This window comes from Onychostruthus taczanowskii, unplaced genomic scaffold (assembly GCF_017590055.1).
Source record: "Onychostruthus taczanowskii isolate IOZ18803 unplaced genomic scaffold, ASM1759005v1 scaffold28, whole genome shotgun sequence".
NCBI lineage: Eukaryota > Metazoa > Chordata > Aves > Passeriformes > Passeridae > Onychostruthus > Onychostruthus taczanowskii.
The window spans coordinates 5,739,706-5,755,890 of NW_024500128.1; the positions used below are offsets into that span (position 1 = coordinate 5,739,706).

A 16,185-nucleotide genomic window follows, 5' to 3' on the forward strand; every position below is an offset into this window, starting at 1 on the left:
GGGCATTGGTGAATTCTTGTTACTCACCTCGCCCGTGATTTTACTGTTTGTCAGTGAAGGGTCTGTCCACTTGTCATCTGATTATGCAAATTCACCTTCCATGTGAGTCGGGATTTAAGTTTCGCTGTTTTTCAGGGTCTGACTATGTGCAGAGGGAGTTGTAGTCTTTTTTTTTTTTTTTCCACGGGAACTTCCTTTCTCGAGACACCACCCCTTGGCAGTGGACCTGCTGACACCTCAGAGCAAGACACAGATAAAAAGGGCAGCCTGTCTTCCTTCTCCACACTCAGAAGCAAGTGGCAGAGACTGCTCAGGAGTTTGGAAGCTGCTGGCATCGCAAGCATCTTGGGTAGAAACTCTGACAAGAACCATGTTCAGCAGCACTGGTGAGTTTTTAATGCTTGGCATACATTAGGTGTGAAGTCTGGCAAGTCTCCTGCAGGGAGGGTGGCAGCTCCAGAGGTTCTCAGCCCTCTGATTGCCATGGGTGACACCTTGAGGAAAGAAGTTTTGATGCCAGCACTGCTCACAGGGGATCAGTTTGCTCTGGCTGTGCAAATTCTGCTTTTGACAGATTGGTAAACTAATCATTTTTCATCACTGTTCTTCAACCTGTAGACATCTGGTTCTGTCAGTGACAATGGGAAAGAAATACAGCTCTTTTAAATTTGTTCCACATCAATGTTAAAATAATTACTTTCTTTCAGGCTACTTTATCATGTAGGTTATTGCTCTTTAGCAATGGCTGATAGCATCTCACGGAAGTTTCAAAATAACCGAAAGGAGAATTTATTTGGGCTTGAGCTCTGTCCCACGGCTGTCCTGCCTGCCCTGTTGTCAGAAGATCCTGCACCTGCCTAGAAAGGTGCCTGGGTCACTCCTGCAGCAGCTGCTGAGCCAGCACCACTGGACAGCCCAGCCCCAGAATGCCCAAAACCCCTGGGGTTTGGGACGTAGCTGAGCAGATGCACACGTGGGCTGGGTGGTGCCCACAGCAGAGCTGGGAGCAGGTCTCCATGGCTTTCAGGAGCAGAGGGGTGTTTTAACACTGCTCTGAGTCCCTCAATTTTAAACCTCTGTACTCTGAGTGTGGATGAGCCAAAATTTTCCAGGAAATCTTGGACTGCAGCATCTTTGGCATGTGATCTCACATCTCAGGGATGTGCATGAATGTTTGCCTGGAGGCTGGGCAAAAATCAGAAGTAAGTGCAGGTGTCCAAATTAAGCTGTCTCTTGAAAAACTACAATTCTCATCCCAATTCCCTTCTGAGCAGCCCTTGTTCCCACTGAAGCCAGATATATTATAAATACCCTGCTCCATATTGATAGGTTTTAAAAACCACATCACATCCTCATCATAAGGGAAAAAAGGCCCCACATTCTTACCAGTGACAAGGTCTCATATGTCCATCTTTGATCACTGTTCTCTGGCAGCGATGCAATGGGGCTTGTGGATTAGTGTAGAAAGGAGCTATAAAGCTCCTTTAGCTCTATAAAGGATAAATCATGGAACTAGGCAACAAAATACTGCCTTGAATTTTTTTCTATTAAAAAAGGAAAAGAAATCTGACAGGAACTGAGGTTTGGGTTTCCTTCTGGCCTGGCCCAGGAATGAGCACAAACAGGACTGCCTCTCACAGCCTGAGCCTCTGTCCTGCACATTCTAGGTATACTCAGCTCTTCTATAAATCATGAATTTCCATGTTGGCACACCAAGGTGCCTGCAGGCAGCCAGACACAGGGTGTGTGGGGGCCCAGCTCCATGCCCAGGGCAGGAAGCAGGGCAGGAAGACAAAAGCAGCAGGTGAGGGTTGCCCAGGGAAGACAAGCTGCAGCCAGGCCCCCTCGGATGTGGTGATGGGTGTGCCACTGGCTCCCTCTGAGGCATTCCTTGGCACAGGACGCCATGCCAGTCAGGTCACAGGGTATCGCAGGTGTGTTTGCACAGGAATAAATGCAGCACAACTGACGGGCAGCACTGAGTGGAGACAGGTCTTTTGCACAGTGCTTAGCACGGTCAGGCCATATTCCAGGGCAGCTGTTGTCACTGAATCTTCCCTGTGCATCCTCAGCATCACTGGTGATGTCCAGAAATGGGATGGATATGCAGTCCCTAAGTTAAGAAATGCTGGATGGATGGATTTCCTTGGGCCCTTTTCTCATAGCTATCTTATGTGTTCAACTCTCATATCCCTTTGCATCCCTCTCCCAGGACCAAGGCTTTCTGGTGTCTTCTCAGCCCAGCACCAGGGTTTTCCATAAAGAACAAGGTTGAGCAGCTTTGGTGTTTTGAGATTTCTTAATGCTGAAGATGGACTTCCTCTTTGCCCTCAAGAGGGTTAAGCAGCTAGCTCCAGATGAAATTTTTTGACACAAATGCACACACACCCCATTGCGCAAAATATCAGCCCAAGGCTGGCAACTGGCATGCAGCAAGCAAATAAAAAGCACTCAAATATTAAGTTGGTTAACAAAAAATGCTGGTCAATTTTAAGTCTATTTGTTGAGCCAATGATATCTGGTATGTAATTAAGATAAATATAGTTTCTATATTTACTAAGAAGAAATACACAGAGGTATGGTGGGGATCCATGGGTGGTCGGTTCTGTTTACCCAGGGCTGCAGTCACTGCACTGCACAGGTTGCAGTAGGAAGCGTGCTGCTGATTTCAGCCTGCCCTGGGACTAGCCCTGCATGTGGCATCTCTCACGCCACACCAGCTACCAGATTCCAGCTTCTTCTGTGTTAAGGATGGCTCTTGTTGATACTCAAATTAACATGGTTGCTAGGTACCATGAAAATCTGTCAAGACATTTGGTGAATTAATCTCTTCAACCATTATGCTTTTGACTTGCTAATATCAAAGTTACCGTAACCCGTTTTTGCCGCTCCCATGTCTTCATCTGAATCACTCATGAGAAGAGTGCTTATGAGGTATTGTTACTCCCTACTGTTCACACAGAATTCATCCTCTGAGGATATTTAATGGGCAGGTACAAGACATAAATGCTCCTGAAGAAATACAGCTCGGCCACATTCCAGCATGCTCTGGCTTTTCCTGTCACAACTGGGCAGCTTGCCAAAGCCTGACGCAGTGACCCCCAATTCTCCATCATCATTCAAAGCTGAGGGATTTCTTTTTGCTCAGGAGTATCACTGGGTTGTGCCTCTCGCAGCTCCACTCCTATGCCACAGCCCTGAACCACGAGCCACTAGGCACAGAGATGCTGAGGCTTTTCCTGGCCCTGATCCCATCCAGAGTTGCAGGAGAGGAGGCAGTAATTTTAAATATTGTGTCTTAAAAATCAGCTGCTCTGTTGGGAATGAATGGGAGCAAGGCACTTGCAAGGGATTCTTGCTGGGGAGTAAATCTCTGCTGAAGCCAAATGGGAAAAGCAGCTCCCCTGAAGGGGAGTAGTGCTCTGTGGTGAGTTTTCTGCAGCAATCCATCCAGAGCAGGGACAAGTTCCTGCCTTGCCCTTGGACTATGCAGCCCTGAGCTGCTGTGGCATGATTCTGCCTCCTTCTCCTCTCTCCATGTCTGCCCAGGGGGATCGGAGGTTCACCTCTGGATATTTTCTTTAAATTTTTGAAATTTTAAATGTTTAAGTTTTAAAATTTTTATTTTCTGTTATTTTATTTTATTTTGTATTGTCTTTTGCTAGATCTCTTGCTACTTGAGATATTTTGATGACTCACAGGGCTGCGTTAAGAAGAAGAAAACTGTCTTTACTGAGAAAATGACCATCTCTTCTTTTTCCTTTCTCCTTTTCTCCGAATGTTTTTCCAGACACCAGTCTGACGGTCACTGGGGTTGACCTTCTGAAGAGCCAGAACACCCGGCAGCACCACACGGATGGGTACAACATCAAGAACCTGGTGGTGCGGCGCGGGCAGCCCTTCCAGGTGCAGGTCAGCCTCAGCAGGGAGCTGAGGGCTGCCGACAAGCTGTCCCTGCGCTTTGGCATCGGTAAGCAGGATGTGGCCAGCAGGCAAAGCCAGAGAGCATCCAGCTGCCTCTTCCTGGCACTGCACAGGCGTTGCAGAGCTGGGAAACCCTCACACACATTGTCTTGGGCTTGTTTCTAGGTGAAAATCCAATGAAAAACAGGGGGAGCCTGCTGTCGCTGAAACCGGAGCGGGAGAATTTCAATGGGTGGAAAATCTCTCTTGTCGAGAGGAATGGCAAAGAGGTAAAGCCTGTGGGCAAGGGACCCAAAACCCAATACCAAGACCATCAAAAGCTACAGAGCAAAGCATCCTCATACCCTCGTCCTGCTTTCCCTTAGTTCTGTGATTTTACATGGGCAGCAGCCTTGTCCTCCTTGGCTCATTGCTTCCCCCATGCACAGGCAGGCTTCACCCTATCCTCTTGCCTTCCCCTCTTTCCCCACAGGGATCTCAGTGGCCCCCAGCTTTGTCACTTGTGCCAGCCCTGTGGCACCATGTTTGTGCCATGCATGTGGCCATGGTGGGGTGTCCCTCATGCCATCTCTCCTTGTTGTCTCCTCAGTGCCTGCTGTCTGTCACCAGCTCACCCAATGCCCCCGTGGGAAAATACAACCTGCACGTGAAGACTGGCACTAACACTTACAAGCCTGAAAATGGTGTAATTTACCTTTTGTTCAATCCTTGGTGTGAAGGTGAGTGGTCCTGCAACTGGGAGTGATAATTACTCCTACTGGGGATTGTACCAGATGGAATTTGCTTCATCTTTTCCCTGTTCTTTCTTACATACATTGCTTTTTCCCCATAAAATACTGTAAGCAGCATCCTCATGGAGACAGTGGGAAGCTGGGCAATAGCAATGAGCCACCTCCTCATTGGATATTCAACAGTGCCAGGACATAGAGGGACATCTATCTGTCATATTTGTTTGCGCCTTTGTATCATCCCTCTCTGTTTCCCTGAGCCAGCCAAAGATTAAATGAGAGAACCAAGCTGGCTTAAGATCCAGAAAAAAAACAACCAGAATAAAAAATTGTGTGGTTGATGGGCATCAGTTCCCCAGTCCTCTCTGCTGTATACCTACTACTCTACAGTGTTCAGAAATAAGATTTTTGCAATAATAGAAGAGTGGTCACATAACAATGGACCTACAGGGGGAAATTAAAGATTAGTCTTATTGAAAATACTTTCATGATAGGAGCAAAACAATGGGAATGCTGCATGGTCATCTGTTGGTGTGAATGTTACGGATCCTTGGTTACCCCAGTTTAGCTTTCCATGGAAAATTACATATAGGGTGTGCAAACCACCTGATGTCTGAGGGTTTGGAATTTTTTCTGCAGATGATGTTGTCTACATGGCCAATGAGGCAGAGAAGGAGGAATATGTGCTCAACGACACCGGCTACATCTATGTTGGGTCTGCATACAGCATCTACGACAGGCCCTGGAATTTTGGGCAGGTAAAACAAGCTGTCTTGTCAACCCTATTACCCTTCTTCATCCCTTCAGCATGAAGCCCATGAGTAGCTCTGAGTGCTGGAATGACCCTGCCAGCTTTACTGGGAGGGCTCACCTGCTTAGAGTCACCTATGTGCCTACTTATGTTCCCCATCCACAGCTGGAGAATGGGGTTTAGTGGCACATTCATAGTCTGATGATATGACCCACCTGGTGAAGGATGTGGAAACTGGGGACAGGGTACTTCTCATTGAAATAATTCCCACAAGGGAATTCCTGTTCTCATGCAACTGTAGGTGCTGTTAGTCAGCTAGTGAGACATGGAGAGGGCTGAGGGGGAAAAAATCTTATTTACCTGTTGCATCATAGCCGGGAATAAAAAGGGTAAAATTACTGGCAGAGGTTATCACCTTTCAAGTGGTGCCTTCACTGACAGCTGTGTGCAGGACACAATCAGCCACTCTCTCAGGAAGGGTGTTCCTGCATGCTGCCTCTGAGATAACTCCAGAGGAGTGGAATGTCAAATTGGCTTGGGCTAGAGATAAGAGGTGGATGCCAGAGCAGAGTTGTTTGCACCCTGTACAAAGCACACAGGCACCAAGCATGGTATACTGCACCCTATCCAGACAGAACTCCCCAGCAAAAAACCGTTCAAATCTGGGGGTTTATTTTGTTTTGTTTTGTTTTATAAGTCTACAATTTTTTGCAGGATATCTGCAGAATATATATCTGCAGGACACACATAGCCCAGCAAGGTGCTCACACTGATGCCTTTACATGAAAGGGGCCAAAGGGCATCATCTGAAAGGCTGTTCCTATCCTAATATTTATCCTGCTGTTAAGCAATGAGAATTGATATTGATGTTCTGACAAGCTTCATTGGATCATATGTTTGACATCTTTCTGAACTGGACCTCAGGGGGCTTTATCAGCAATTGCTAGTTACGACTCTTGTTGTAATAATTAGCATTTACATACCTTTCTTTTTTCCAAGGTTCATTTTGCACCTATGTCAATAGACTAAATATCAGTAGAGGTCTTAAATTTTCATTACTCTTGTGAGTAATTTGCAGAGTTGCAGGGAGATGACGTTGGTGACTTTTGTGCACAGGAGTAAAGATTGCTGGGTCAGGTTCCAACTGTGTTTGCAAGGCGCTTGAGACAGGCTTTTGTCTTCCAAGGCTGGGTTTCATTTTGAGCCCTTGTTTGGAGAGAACAGCTTTGGGAAGGCCCACTGCCTTGGAAATCCAATATCACGAGCAAATTCTGTTTTAGAGCAGCATACAAAAATGTCTCCGTTTTCTCCCCAAAACAGTTTGAGGAATTTGTCTTGGATGCCTGCATGTATCTGCTGGACAAAAGCAAGCTCAGTCTGGCTGAGAGAAGGGACCCTGCACATGTGTCCAGAGCCATGTCTGCTTTGGTAAGCCTCTCTCAGTGCAGTGCTTTGCCCCTTCATATCTTCCTTCGTCCTTGCTTGCTCTTCTTTCCCTGGGACCATGAGCACCCTTTCAGGAGGCATCTGAAAGGGATTCCTTGGGAAACTGCAAGCAAAGAGACAGAGGCATTTTTGGGTGGAGGGAAGAGGCAAACAAAAATATAGCATGTTCTCATCTCTAAAGCTTGCAGCTGCCCCAGTGGTCGTCCTTTCTCATCAGTTGTGTTGGTGAGGCCAGCACAAGGGGCTGTGTTTTGGGCAGGTAGATACTCTCTGTGGTGGGACCCTTTTGGAGCCCTGTGGTTTAAGACACAAGATGCAGAGTTAATTTTTACTGACCTGAGCAGAGTTGTCACCTCCCTCTAGATATCCAGGTGGAGGCTTTCTAACCAGGGGAGCCCCCAGCCAGGACCAGCAGCCTTGATGCATCCCACATGGCTGTGGAGCACCTGGGAAGCCACAGGGAAAGCAGAGACCCTGGGGTTTAAGCCTCATTCAGCCTCATCCCTTTATTTTTCTGTGTGTGTGTGTGTGTGTGTGTGTGGCCCCAGGTTAATGCCAACGATGACAGCGGAGTCCTGCTGGGGAACTGGTCAGGGAATTACACCAGTGGAACATCCCCTATGGATTGGATTGGGAGTGTCACGATTTTGCAGAAGTACTACAAAACCAAGAAGCCGGTCTGCTATGGCCAGTGCTGGGTCTTCGCAGGAGTCCTCAACACAGGTGAACAGTTTTGAGTGACCTGCCTCCCTTCTCTGACCCAAATTACTGCGCTAGTAAACCAAATTACTGTGCATCTGAGCAACAGAGATGGCAGGTTGTGTCTGTAAGGAGAGGCTGAGGGAGCCAGGGCTGCTCAGCCAGAAGAGAAGGCTTTGGGGCTCTGATCCTTGTGTGTAAATACCTGACAGGAAGGAGTGGGGCACAGACAGGCTCTTCTCAGTCATGCCCAATGACAAGACCAGAGGTGATAGGCACAGCCTGAAACATGGGAGTTCTGTCTGAACCTGGGAAAACAGCTTTTTTCACTGTGAGGGTGACCAAGCACTGGCACAGGGTGCCCAGAGAGGTTACGGAATCTACATCCTCGGAGACGTTCAAATGCCATCTGGACACAGTCCTGCTCTAGAGGAGCCTGGGAGGGCAGAGGGGTCAGATGAAAGGATACCCACCAGCCTGAGGGATTTTGTGACCCTGTGTTTTGTCTGTCTGTGCTGCAGTCATGCGTTGCCTGGGAGTGCCATGCCGCTGTGTGAGTACCTTCGACTCGGCCCACGATACGGAGGAGAACCTGAGAGTTGATGTTTACCTGAACGAAAAAGGAGAAAAGCTGAACTCACTGTCCTTGGACTCTGTCTGGTACTGCCAAATGGGGCTAATGCTTCCTACACCCTGTGCTGTCTTGCAGTGCCCCATTTCCCAGCCCCAGCAATTCCTTTGAGAATTTCACTGCTGCTTGGGGTTTGTTGCCCAGGAGAGAGAGAGAAAGCCAGGGGATTCACAGGGTTACCTGCAAGTACCCATTAAATCTGCCCTTACTGAAGGATTAAGGGAGGAGATCGTGACTCTTCAGGCTGTAACAACTCACTCCTTTTCTTTCCAACCCAAATGAACGCAGGAACTTCCACGTGTGGAATGATGCCTGGATGAAGAGAACAGACATTCCAAATGGGTTTAGTGGCTGGCAGGCAATTGATGCAACCCCTCAGGAGCAAAGTCAAGGTAGGATTTGCCTAGAAAGGCTCTTCTGCAATTCCTGAGGGAGGCAGGGATATTTTGTGTGAAAAACATGCCTCCCACTAAGCAAACCAGGTACACCCCACATACAACTTCATGCACCAGGGCAGTGACACTCTAAAGCAGCAGGTCTCGCTCCTGCCATCTCAGCCCAGGATGGAAAGATCAGCATTTCTTGGCAGGCAGAAAACCAACCGTGTGGGAACGTGAATGTTGTTTCAGAGGTTAGAGTACATCTGAGTCATTGGGCTCATGAGCCTGTTCATTGGTAGGTGAGAGGAGTGTCCACCAAAATCGGTGACTACACTCCATGCACAGGTTCAGGGAATTTGAAGGTGAAAAAACCCAAAAGGTTAATCCTCAGGGCAGTGCAGAAAGTGGAATATTTCCTAGAAATCAAACACAGGTGTCAGGACGCAGCTGACTTCATAACTTGATATGGAAATTGGCTAAGAAAGAAACTTTCTAACACAATTTTGAAGCATTAGAAAGCAGGTATTCGTTATTGCAGCACGCTGAACACCCGGAGGATATTTCCTCTGATTGGGTGTATCATGAAATTTTGCAACAAGCTATTTATTCCATCATGATCATACATATTCATTAGAGTGTCCCTTCTGGCTAATACATAAACATCACTTCTTCTAGAACTAATTTGTTTGCATCTGACTCATACTGGAAGGCCTTTTGTGGTTCTGGGGGCTCATCTGAAGGGGTCCCTGGTGGTCACACTCACTGAGTACCCCCAGTGTTACAGGTGACCTTGCCCAGAACTTCTCTTAGGGTGCGTGCTGTTGTTTCTTGTCACATAACATTGCCACAAAAGCCACTATATTCCTCGTTATCTGTTTATCCACTGGTTCCAGCTATGTTTAGCATCCTGTGCACCTACTTTAACATTCTTTTGTCTACTTCTTTAAAACACATTGCCCGCGTTTGGACAAGGCATTGTTATGTTCCGTTCCTTTCATCAAACCAAGCCGAGGCTTTCTAACCTGAAAATTATCTAAGTAAGGGGAAACATGCAAAAGCTCCTACCAGACCTTGGTCATCTATAAGAAATTCCCAAGCAGCTGTGGGATAAATGAGAGGTTTTGGAGTTCATTACTGAGTTGCAGGGCTGTTTACTGCTAAGTGTCAACTGCCATGGCCACAGATTCCTGCTTGAGTGTTGTCTGGGTGTGGAGCAAAAACCGGAGTCACTGCTGGTCTTGGAAAACCATCTGGTATTGGATGCCCTTTGTAGGTCGTTTCCAGTGTGGCCCATGCCCGGTGAAGGCTGTCCGGGAAGGAGATGTGTACTTGCCCTACGACGCCAAGTTCGTGTACGCGGAAGTGAACGCAGACAGAGTCTACTGGCTCGTCAAGAAGGTGAACGGCAAGGATAAATACTTCAAGGTCGGCACCGAGACCCAAGCCATTGGCAAGAACATCAGCACAAAGGCCGTGGGGCAGAACAGGCGGGAAGACATCACCCGAGAGTACAAGTACCCCGAAGGTAACTGCCCCCATCCTCTAGGAGGAGACCCCGACCATGCAGGTCACCCCACAGCACGTGTTGTTTCCAGGAGGAAACTGCAGGAGTAGCTGCAGTGGCAAACTCGGCCTAAGGCCTGGAAACCCTCGGGAGGCAGCACTGCTCCCGGGCATCCACATGCCCGCAGTGACACCTATGGGCTGCTCCTCAGAGACACGAGCAAGCTTCCAGACAGTGAAAGAAATGGGCTGAGTGATCGACCTACTCATCACAGTGACCTTTGCTTTATTTTTTCATTTCTACATTTCTTCATTTTGTCTTTCCATTCCCCAAACAATTTTGGGAAAAAAAAATCCCACATTTCCTTCCCACAGTTCTCAAGATCCAGCCATGTTGTCCTAGATTGTTAAAACCTTCTCAGTGAGGAGGGCAAAAATATCAGGCTGAAATATTTAAGAGTATCCATCCTCTAAATTGTCTCTTCCAGGAAATTCTTCCAGGCCAGAATGCTACAGCTAGATTTGGTGGTAGCATAAACCAAGAAGCTGTCCTAAGCAGAGGCTGGAGGTGCTCTGACATCCTCTCTGCTTATCAGCAAAAGCATAAATAAAGGGAATATAGCTCTGGGTGAGGAGACTGAGATACAGCTGTCACCCATATTTCTCTTCATCCAGGCTCCAAAGAGGAAAGGATGTCCATGCAAAGAGCTTACAGCTTCATACGCCCTTCAGGATTGGTGCCTCGCTCAGGCTATGCTTCGACTATGCAGATACAAGGTGCCAACACCCAGCCTTTGGTCATGAAGGAGCCAGTCACCAAGACTGGGCTCCACCTGGAGATATCCAATACAGAACCTTTGCATCCTGGCAATCCCCTTGAAATGGCCATCACAGTGAAGATCTCTGCTCCTGGGAACTGGACCGTTGACCTTACTGGCTCCTGCCAGCTGCAGTACTATACTGGAAAAGTTCAGGCCAATCTTGGAACTATCAAGGAGACCATCAATCTTGAAGGCCCATCTGGTAAGCACAGAAAGCTTGCTGTGTTCTGTAGACTAATTTACTGTGGCACTCTGGGGGTTGTACTGGCTCCACTATAGACCAGTGTATGGCTCTGTACTCTGTGAAGAGCAGAAATTGCCTGCCTAGAACCTGCCTCCCTCTTCACTGCATTTGGAAGTCTCAGTTACAGACTGGGATCCCTCTGTAGCAGGGACCAAAACATGAAGGCCCTGCTGCAGCTTCAAGGAGGTGATTAGGAATACATCAGTGTGGGCAGACAGAGGTCTTCATGGTGTGAGCGAGGTGTGCTGAAGCATCTCCCTCTGTCCTCACTGTCTGAACATCAAAGATGCCACCACAGGCTTTGTGGATCAGATCCCTCACAGGATTTAAATGGCTGGAAATTTCAGCCTTTTTTTGTTTTTCTCTTTGCCGCTCTAATTTGGGTGGTGGTGATGATGGTGAGTGTTGTTTTCTGAATTCTTTGCACAGGCAAATTCCCTCTCCACAACTGCCTCTGTGGCTGATCCCAGGACCTGTTTGTTGCTGTGCTCTGCACATCTTTGAGTAACCTGGGTTGTATTTTTGATCCCAAGCAATGTAACTGAAATTTGCTAAACAAGAGATTAACATGTAATAAATAATTAACAACCTTTGTTGATTCCTAGCATGAATCACTCACAAAAAAAAAAACCAAAAAAAACCCCACAAAAAAAAAACCCAAAGAAAACCAACTTTGCTGGTGATGAGCACTGAATGTTTTCACTCATATACTGTTGCTGTCAAAATGCAATGCAGCAGGACAGGACACAAAGTACCCATATGTACATGCATACATATATACATACATATATACACTTAGAGAAAAGGATAAGCATTTTTTGTTTTATTCCCAGAAGCCAGGAAGCTTTGCAGCTAAAGCAATGCTCAAGCACCAGCACTGCTGACTTTGTGGCTTTTCTGAGCCACTGGAAGGTGGTCCAGGCAATCAAAGATAAAATCTGTAGTGAAAGGAAAGCCTGCAATTTTATAGCAGGCAGAGAAACCCTGGGGGGTGCAGACTTAGATGTACCCCACCACCTGCTCCTCTGCCTCCTCCTGAGTGCTGGGGCAGCCAGGGAGGAGGGCTGCTGAGGTGCTGGATGTGAGTCTAAGCCAGTGCTTGTCTGAGCAGGGTGATGGTGGGACTCAGCCAGCCTTCCCAAGGGCTGCATGTGCCAGGTACCACCCACTCAGCCAGGGATTAGGCCTGAAGGGAAAGCAGGATGGTCTCAGCACCTGGGACTCCACCCTGGGACTCCAGCCACCAGACCCGACTTTGCCACCCAATTCCTGGGCATGTGATGAAACATCAAGCTGTGTTTTCTTTCCTGCAGAGATGCAGATCCCCATGAAAATAGCACCTGATGCATACATGAAGACACTATCCACCGTGGAAGATGAAGTGCTCATCCTTGTCACGGCCATTGCTGAGGTCAAGGAAACAAATGACAAACTCACCAAGGAGACCTCAATGAGATTCGAGTATCCCCCCATCACTGTCCAGGTGAGGCAGCTGCCAGCTGGGCTCCGGGAGGACAATGGTTAAAGCTCTGCTCACTGCAGCACCACGGTGGTGCTAGAATTCCCAGGGGGATCTCCCAAACAGCTGCCTCCTAGGATGCTCAGTTCTTGGCCTCTTATTTGGCTATTCAACATTCCTTTGAAGGTCGAAAGCAGCCATGAAATTAAAGTTTTATTGCTGCCCCATCTAAAAGGGGAAGGCAGGGGCTGCTGAAGGGAAGGGGATGGGAGAGGGCAGTTTATACAGGGCCCATCTCCAAGCCCACAGCTCTTCCTCCTGAAGGAAAAATGTGTTGAGAAACCATCTGGGAAAACACAGTACTTTGGGTGGGTGGAAAGTATATGAAGGGGCTGTCCCCTACCATGCTGGTGGTGAGCAAACCTGCAGCAGCTCTGGCATCTTTATTACCCCTCTAATCCCCAGTCTTTGGGTTTATTTCTCTCTTTCCTCCTCTGCCAGATGCCAGAAACAGCCAGACTGTACAATGACTTCAACTGTGCATTCATCTTCAAGAACAAGCTGAATGTGGCCCTGGAAAACTGCAAGCTGCTGGTGGAGGGCTTGGGCATATTTAAGATGACAACATTTGAGCTGGGGTAAGGAGATGAGCCAATGAAATTACCATGGCAGGACTCTGCTCTGGTTTGTTTTTTTTTTTTTTTTTAAATGTCCTTGAAGAAGCAGCTATGGGATTTGCAGTAAGAGGGACCTTTGCCAGCTGTGCTTGAAACGGCACCACATTTGGCCAGAAAGACCCACACAGCATCTGACAGGCTCAGGGCAGACAGGCATGACAGGGACTCCCCCCACGCTCCTGCTGTGCTGCCCAACAAGTGTGAGCACAGCTGCTTCATTCAGAGCTGAATGTAGTGTTTCAGCAGTACAGGGAACTCTGGGGAAGGTCCCCAGGATCACTGGGACCACCAGGCAGTACCACCATGCCAGGCCCCATTTGCTGCAAATTGGTCATGGGGGAAGGGGAACACCCACCCTGAACACACGCAGTCACTATTCCTTTAATAGAAATTATCCAAAAGTGGCAAATAACCCCAATTCATGCTGGGATTATTTTGGTTTTTCCTTTGTCCTCAGGGATATAATGCCTGGCAGGATCATCAAGTCTGAAATAGTATGCACTCCGACAAGACTAGGAGATAAGAAAATCGTAGCCAAGCTGATCTCAAACCAGATCAAAGGGATCTCTACAGAGAAGGGCGTCTTCATCACCGAGTAGGATCGGTGCCTTATCAGTGTGCAAATGCTGGCCTTGCTACATGTATCGCATCACCGGGCACTTCTTGCCTTCTTGATTGCTGCACAGTACTTCTAAAGAGCAAAAATGCCATAAAGCTAAGGGAATTAAACTGCCTTAAGGGCACAGTTGCATTGACTGCAGTTAATTGTGATTCAATAAAGATTGTCAAAATGGACTGTGTGATTTGGTTTGATGATATTGTCACATTGGGATGGCTCTGGACCCACAAGGGGAATGTTCCTGCCTCAGACCAGGGATTGGAGCTCGTGTTGGTCCCAGTTTCAGCCAGAGATGGGTGTGAGCCTGGGAGGGGCAGCACTGCTGTGGTCCCACACGGAAGGACACACAGGGATCTCACTGCACCAAGGGCTGCGGTGCAGCTCAAGGAACATTTCAAGCAAATCCCTCCTGGGCAATTTCCTCTTCCTCCCAGTTCACCATCTGGGGAATGTACCAGCACGTGCCTTTCCTTCTCTTTAGAGCTCAGAAAAAGCAAACCCAGCACAGTCTCCCCAAACACTATTTTTCATACATCTTCCTATCCCACTTCTTTTGAAGGTTTTCAGGCATTTTTGGAAGAGATGCTGCCATCTCCAGCAGCATTCATTACTAGTGCTTCCCTAGAAATGTACAACCTCTATTCTTCCCCTTCCACCCAGAACACTGATGGACTACAGGAAGAACCTCGATGGCAGTGTACACCAGGAGCTCTTCCAGCCATAGTCACACTGGAGAAGACAACAGCTGTGCACAGCTGGAGCCCACCACTGCACTGCACACCCCAGCAGCTCCTGAGCCCACCTTTAGCAAGGGATTTCCCCGTCCCACAGCATGGCCAGCCCAGCATTTCCACAAGTAAAGAGGAAATCAGGTCACACAGTAGTATAGGGAGTAATTTATCTGTTTATTTAAAAGGCAAATGCTCAAGCATTAAGGCAGTGGAGCAGAAAAAATAAATGGTGACTACGTCTGGTTATGTGCCAGCCCATAAAAAGGGAAGAAAAGGACATAAAACGGCAAAAAGGTTTTAACCACTCTTCTGTGTTTCAAAGATTTGGGGAACTCCCAGACGAGCACGCAAGTGGCTGCCAGGCCACAGAAGAGGGTCAAGGCTGCCCTGACCCCTGCTGGCCCTCTGCCCACAGCAGCACAGGGTCCCCAAAGGCCACCTCCTGTGGTGGCACAGCAGGGAGTGGGAGCTCCTCTCCACAGGCAGAGTGGGTGCAGGGTCCATGTGCATCACGTCCGCAGAGTAGGGAGGAGCAGGTGGTGCTTGGCAGATGAAGTAGTGCAGCAGCGACCAAAGGCACAAAAGGACTTACAAACAGCAAAAAATGTATTTCTTCACGAGATGTAAATTCCCTATTTGCATAGAAAACCTGCTGTAGAAGACACCAGGTGAGAAGTACGAGAACACTTTCCACAAATGCCACGACTCTGTCCATCACATATTAACCTCACATCACAGCAGGGATCTTCAGCAGACAATGTCCCACTGAGCAGTGCAGGGGGAGCATCCTCCCTAGCCCCATAAATTTAGGGCACTACAAGCAGGCTCTCCAGAATGTCTTTCCTGGGACCTGGCGAGCCAGCCAGGACCATAGCAGCATGGTCTGAACATGAGGGCATGCTCTAACAAAGGGCAAGAAGTGTGTAGAGGGAAAGGAAGGTAAACACTGAGCTTAGTTTCAATTCCATGTAAATCATGTTTGGTCTCAAGCTACCAGTCAATCCTTAAAGAAGGAAGTTTATACAGAAGCTGTGGATAAAACAGATTTTTCCACTTTGTGAAGACTTGTGATTTCTGACAGTTGTCATACTACATTGAGACAGAAAGGAGATACACCAAGGGGTACTGGGACTTTGGGAGAGGCCAAGGGAGACTGACAGCCAAGAAACACCCGAACTGATTTGCTGGGCATAGGAAGTCACCCTGCCATGTCTTGGGGGCACCACAGCTGGAGCTGGCTGTCCTTGAGAGCATGGCCCAGGGACACGTCCCTGTCTCATTCAGACTGTAACTGGAGGAGAGGAGATGACTGCTCTGGCTCTTACCCTCCTCTTCACACTACTTTTCTGCTTCCTCTATTAAAAAAACAAACCCAGAAATGCCAGCACCTGAGGAACAACAGGAGAGGTGGGAAACAGAACAAATTACAACTGTTCTCATGATGAAGTCAACCAGGTTTGAGAGTGGAGGAGAAATTTGGCTGCCTCCATCCATGCCTACCCAAAGCCATGTCCCAGAGTAGGGTCCCTGTCCTGAGAAGCATCCCTGGAACGCAGCACATGGGGGTCTCTC

General features: G+C 48.0%; 1 protein-coding gene across 1 annotated transcript; it reads left to right on the forward strand.

Annotated features, from left to right (window-relative positions):
• Nucleotides 1-271: 271 nt before the first annotated feature.
• On the forward strand, nt 272-13,938 carry TGM4 (transglutaminase 4). Its single transcript, XM_041407853.1, has 14 exons — nt 272-386; nt 3,791-3,970; nt 4,090-4,193; nt 4,514-4,643; nt 5,292-5,410; nt 6,724-6,831; nt 7,398-7,572; nt 8,070-8,208; nt 8,468-8,571; nt 9,833-10,084; nt 10,738-11,085; nt 12,441-12,610; nt 13,088-13,224; nt 13,721-13,938. The coding sequence occupies exons 1-14, from the start codon at nt 371-373 to the stop codon at nt 13,860-13,862; spliced, it is 2,124 nt and encodes a 707-aa protein (XP_041263787.1). The 5' UTR covers nt 272-370; the 3' UTR covers nt 13,863-13,938.
• The last annotated feature ends 2,247 nt before the right edge of the window (nt 13,939-16,185 follow it).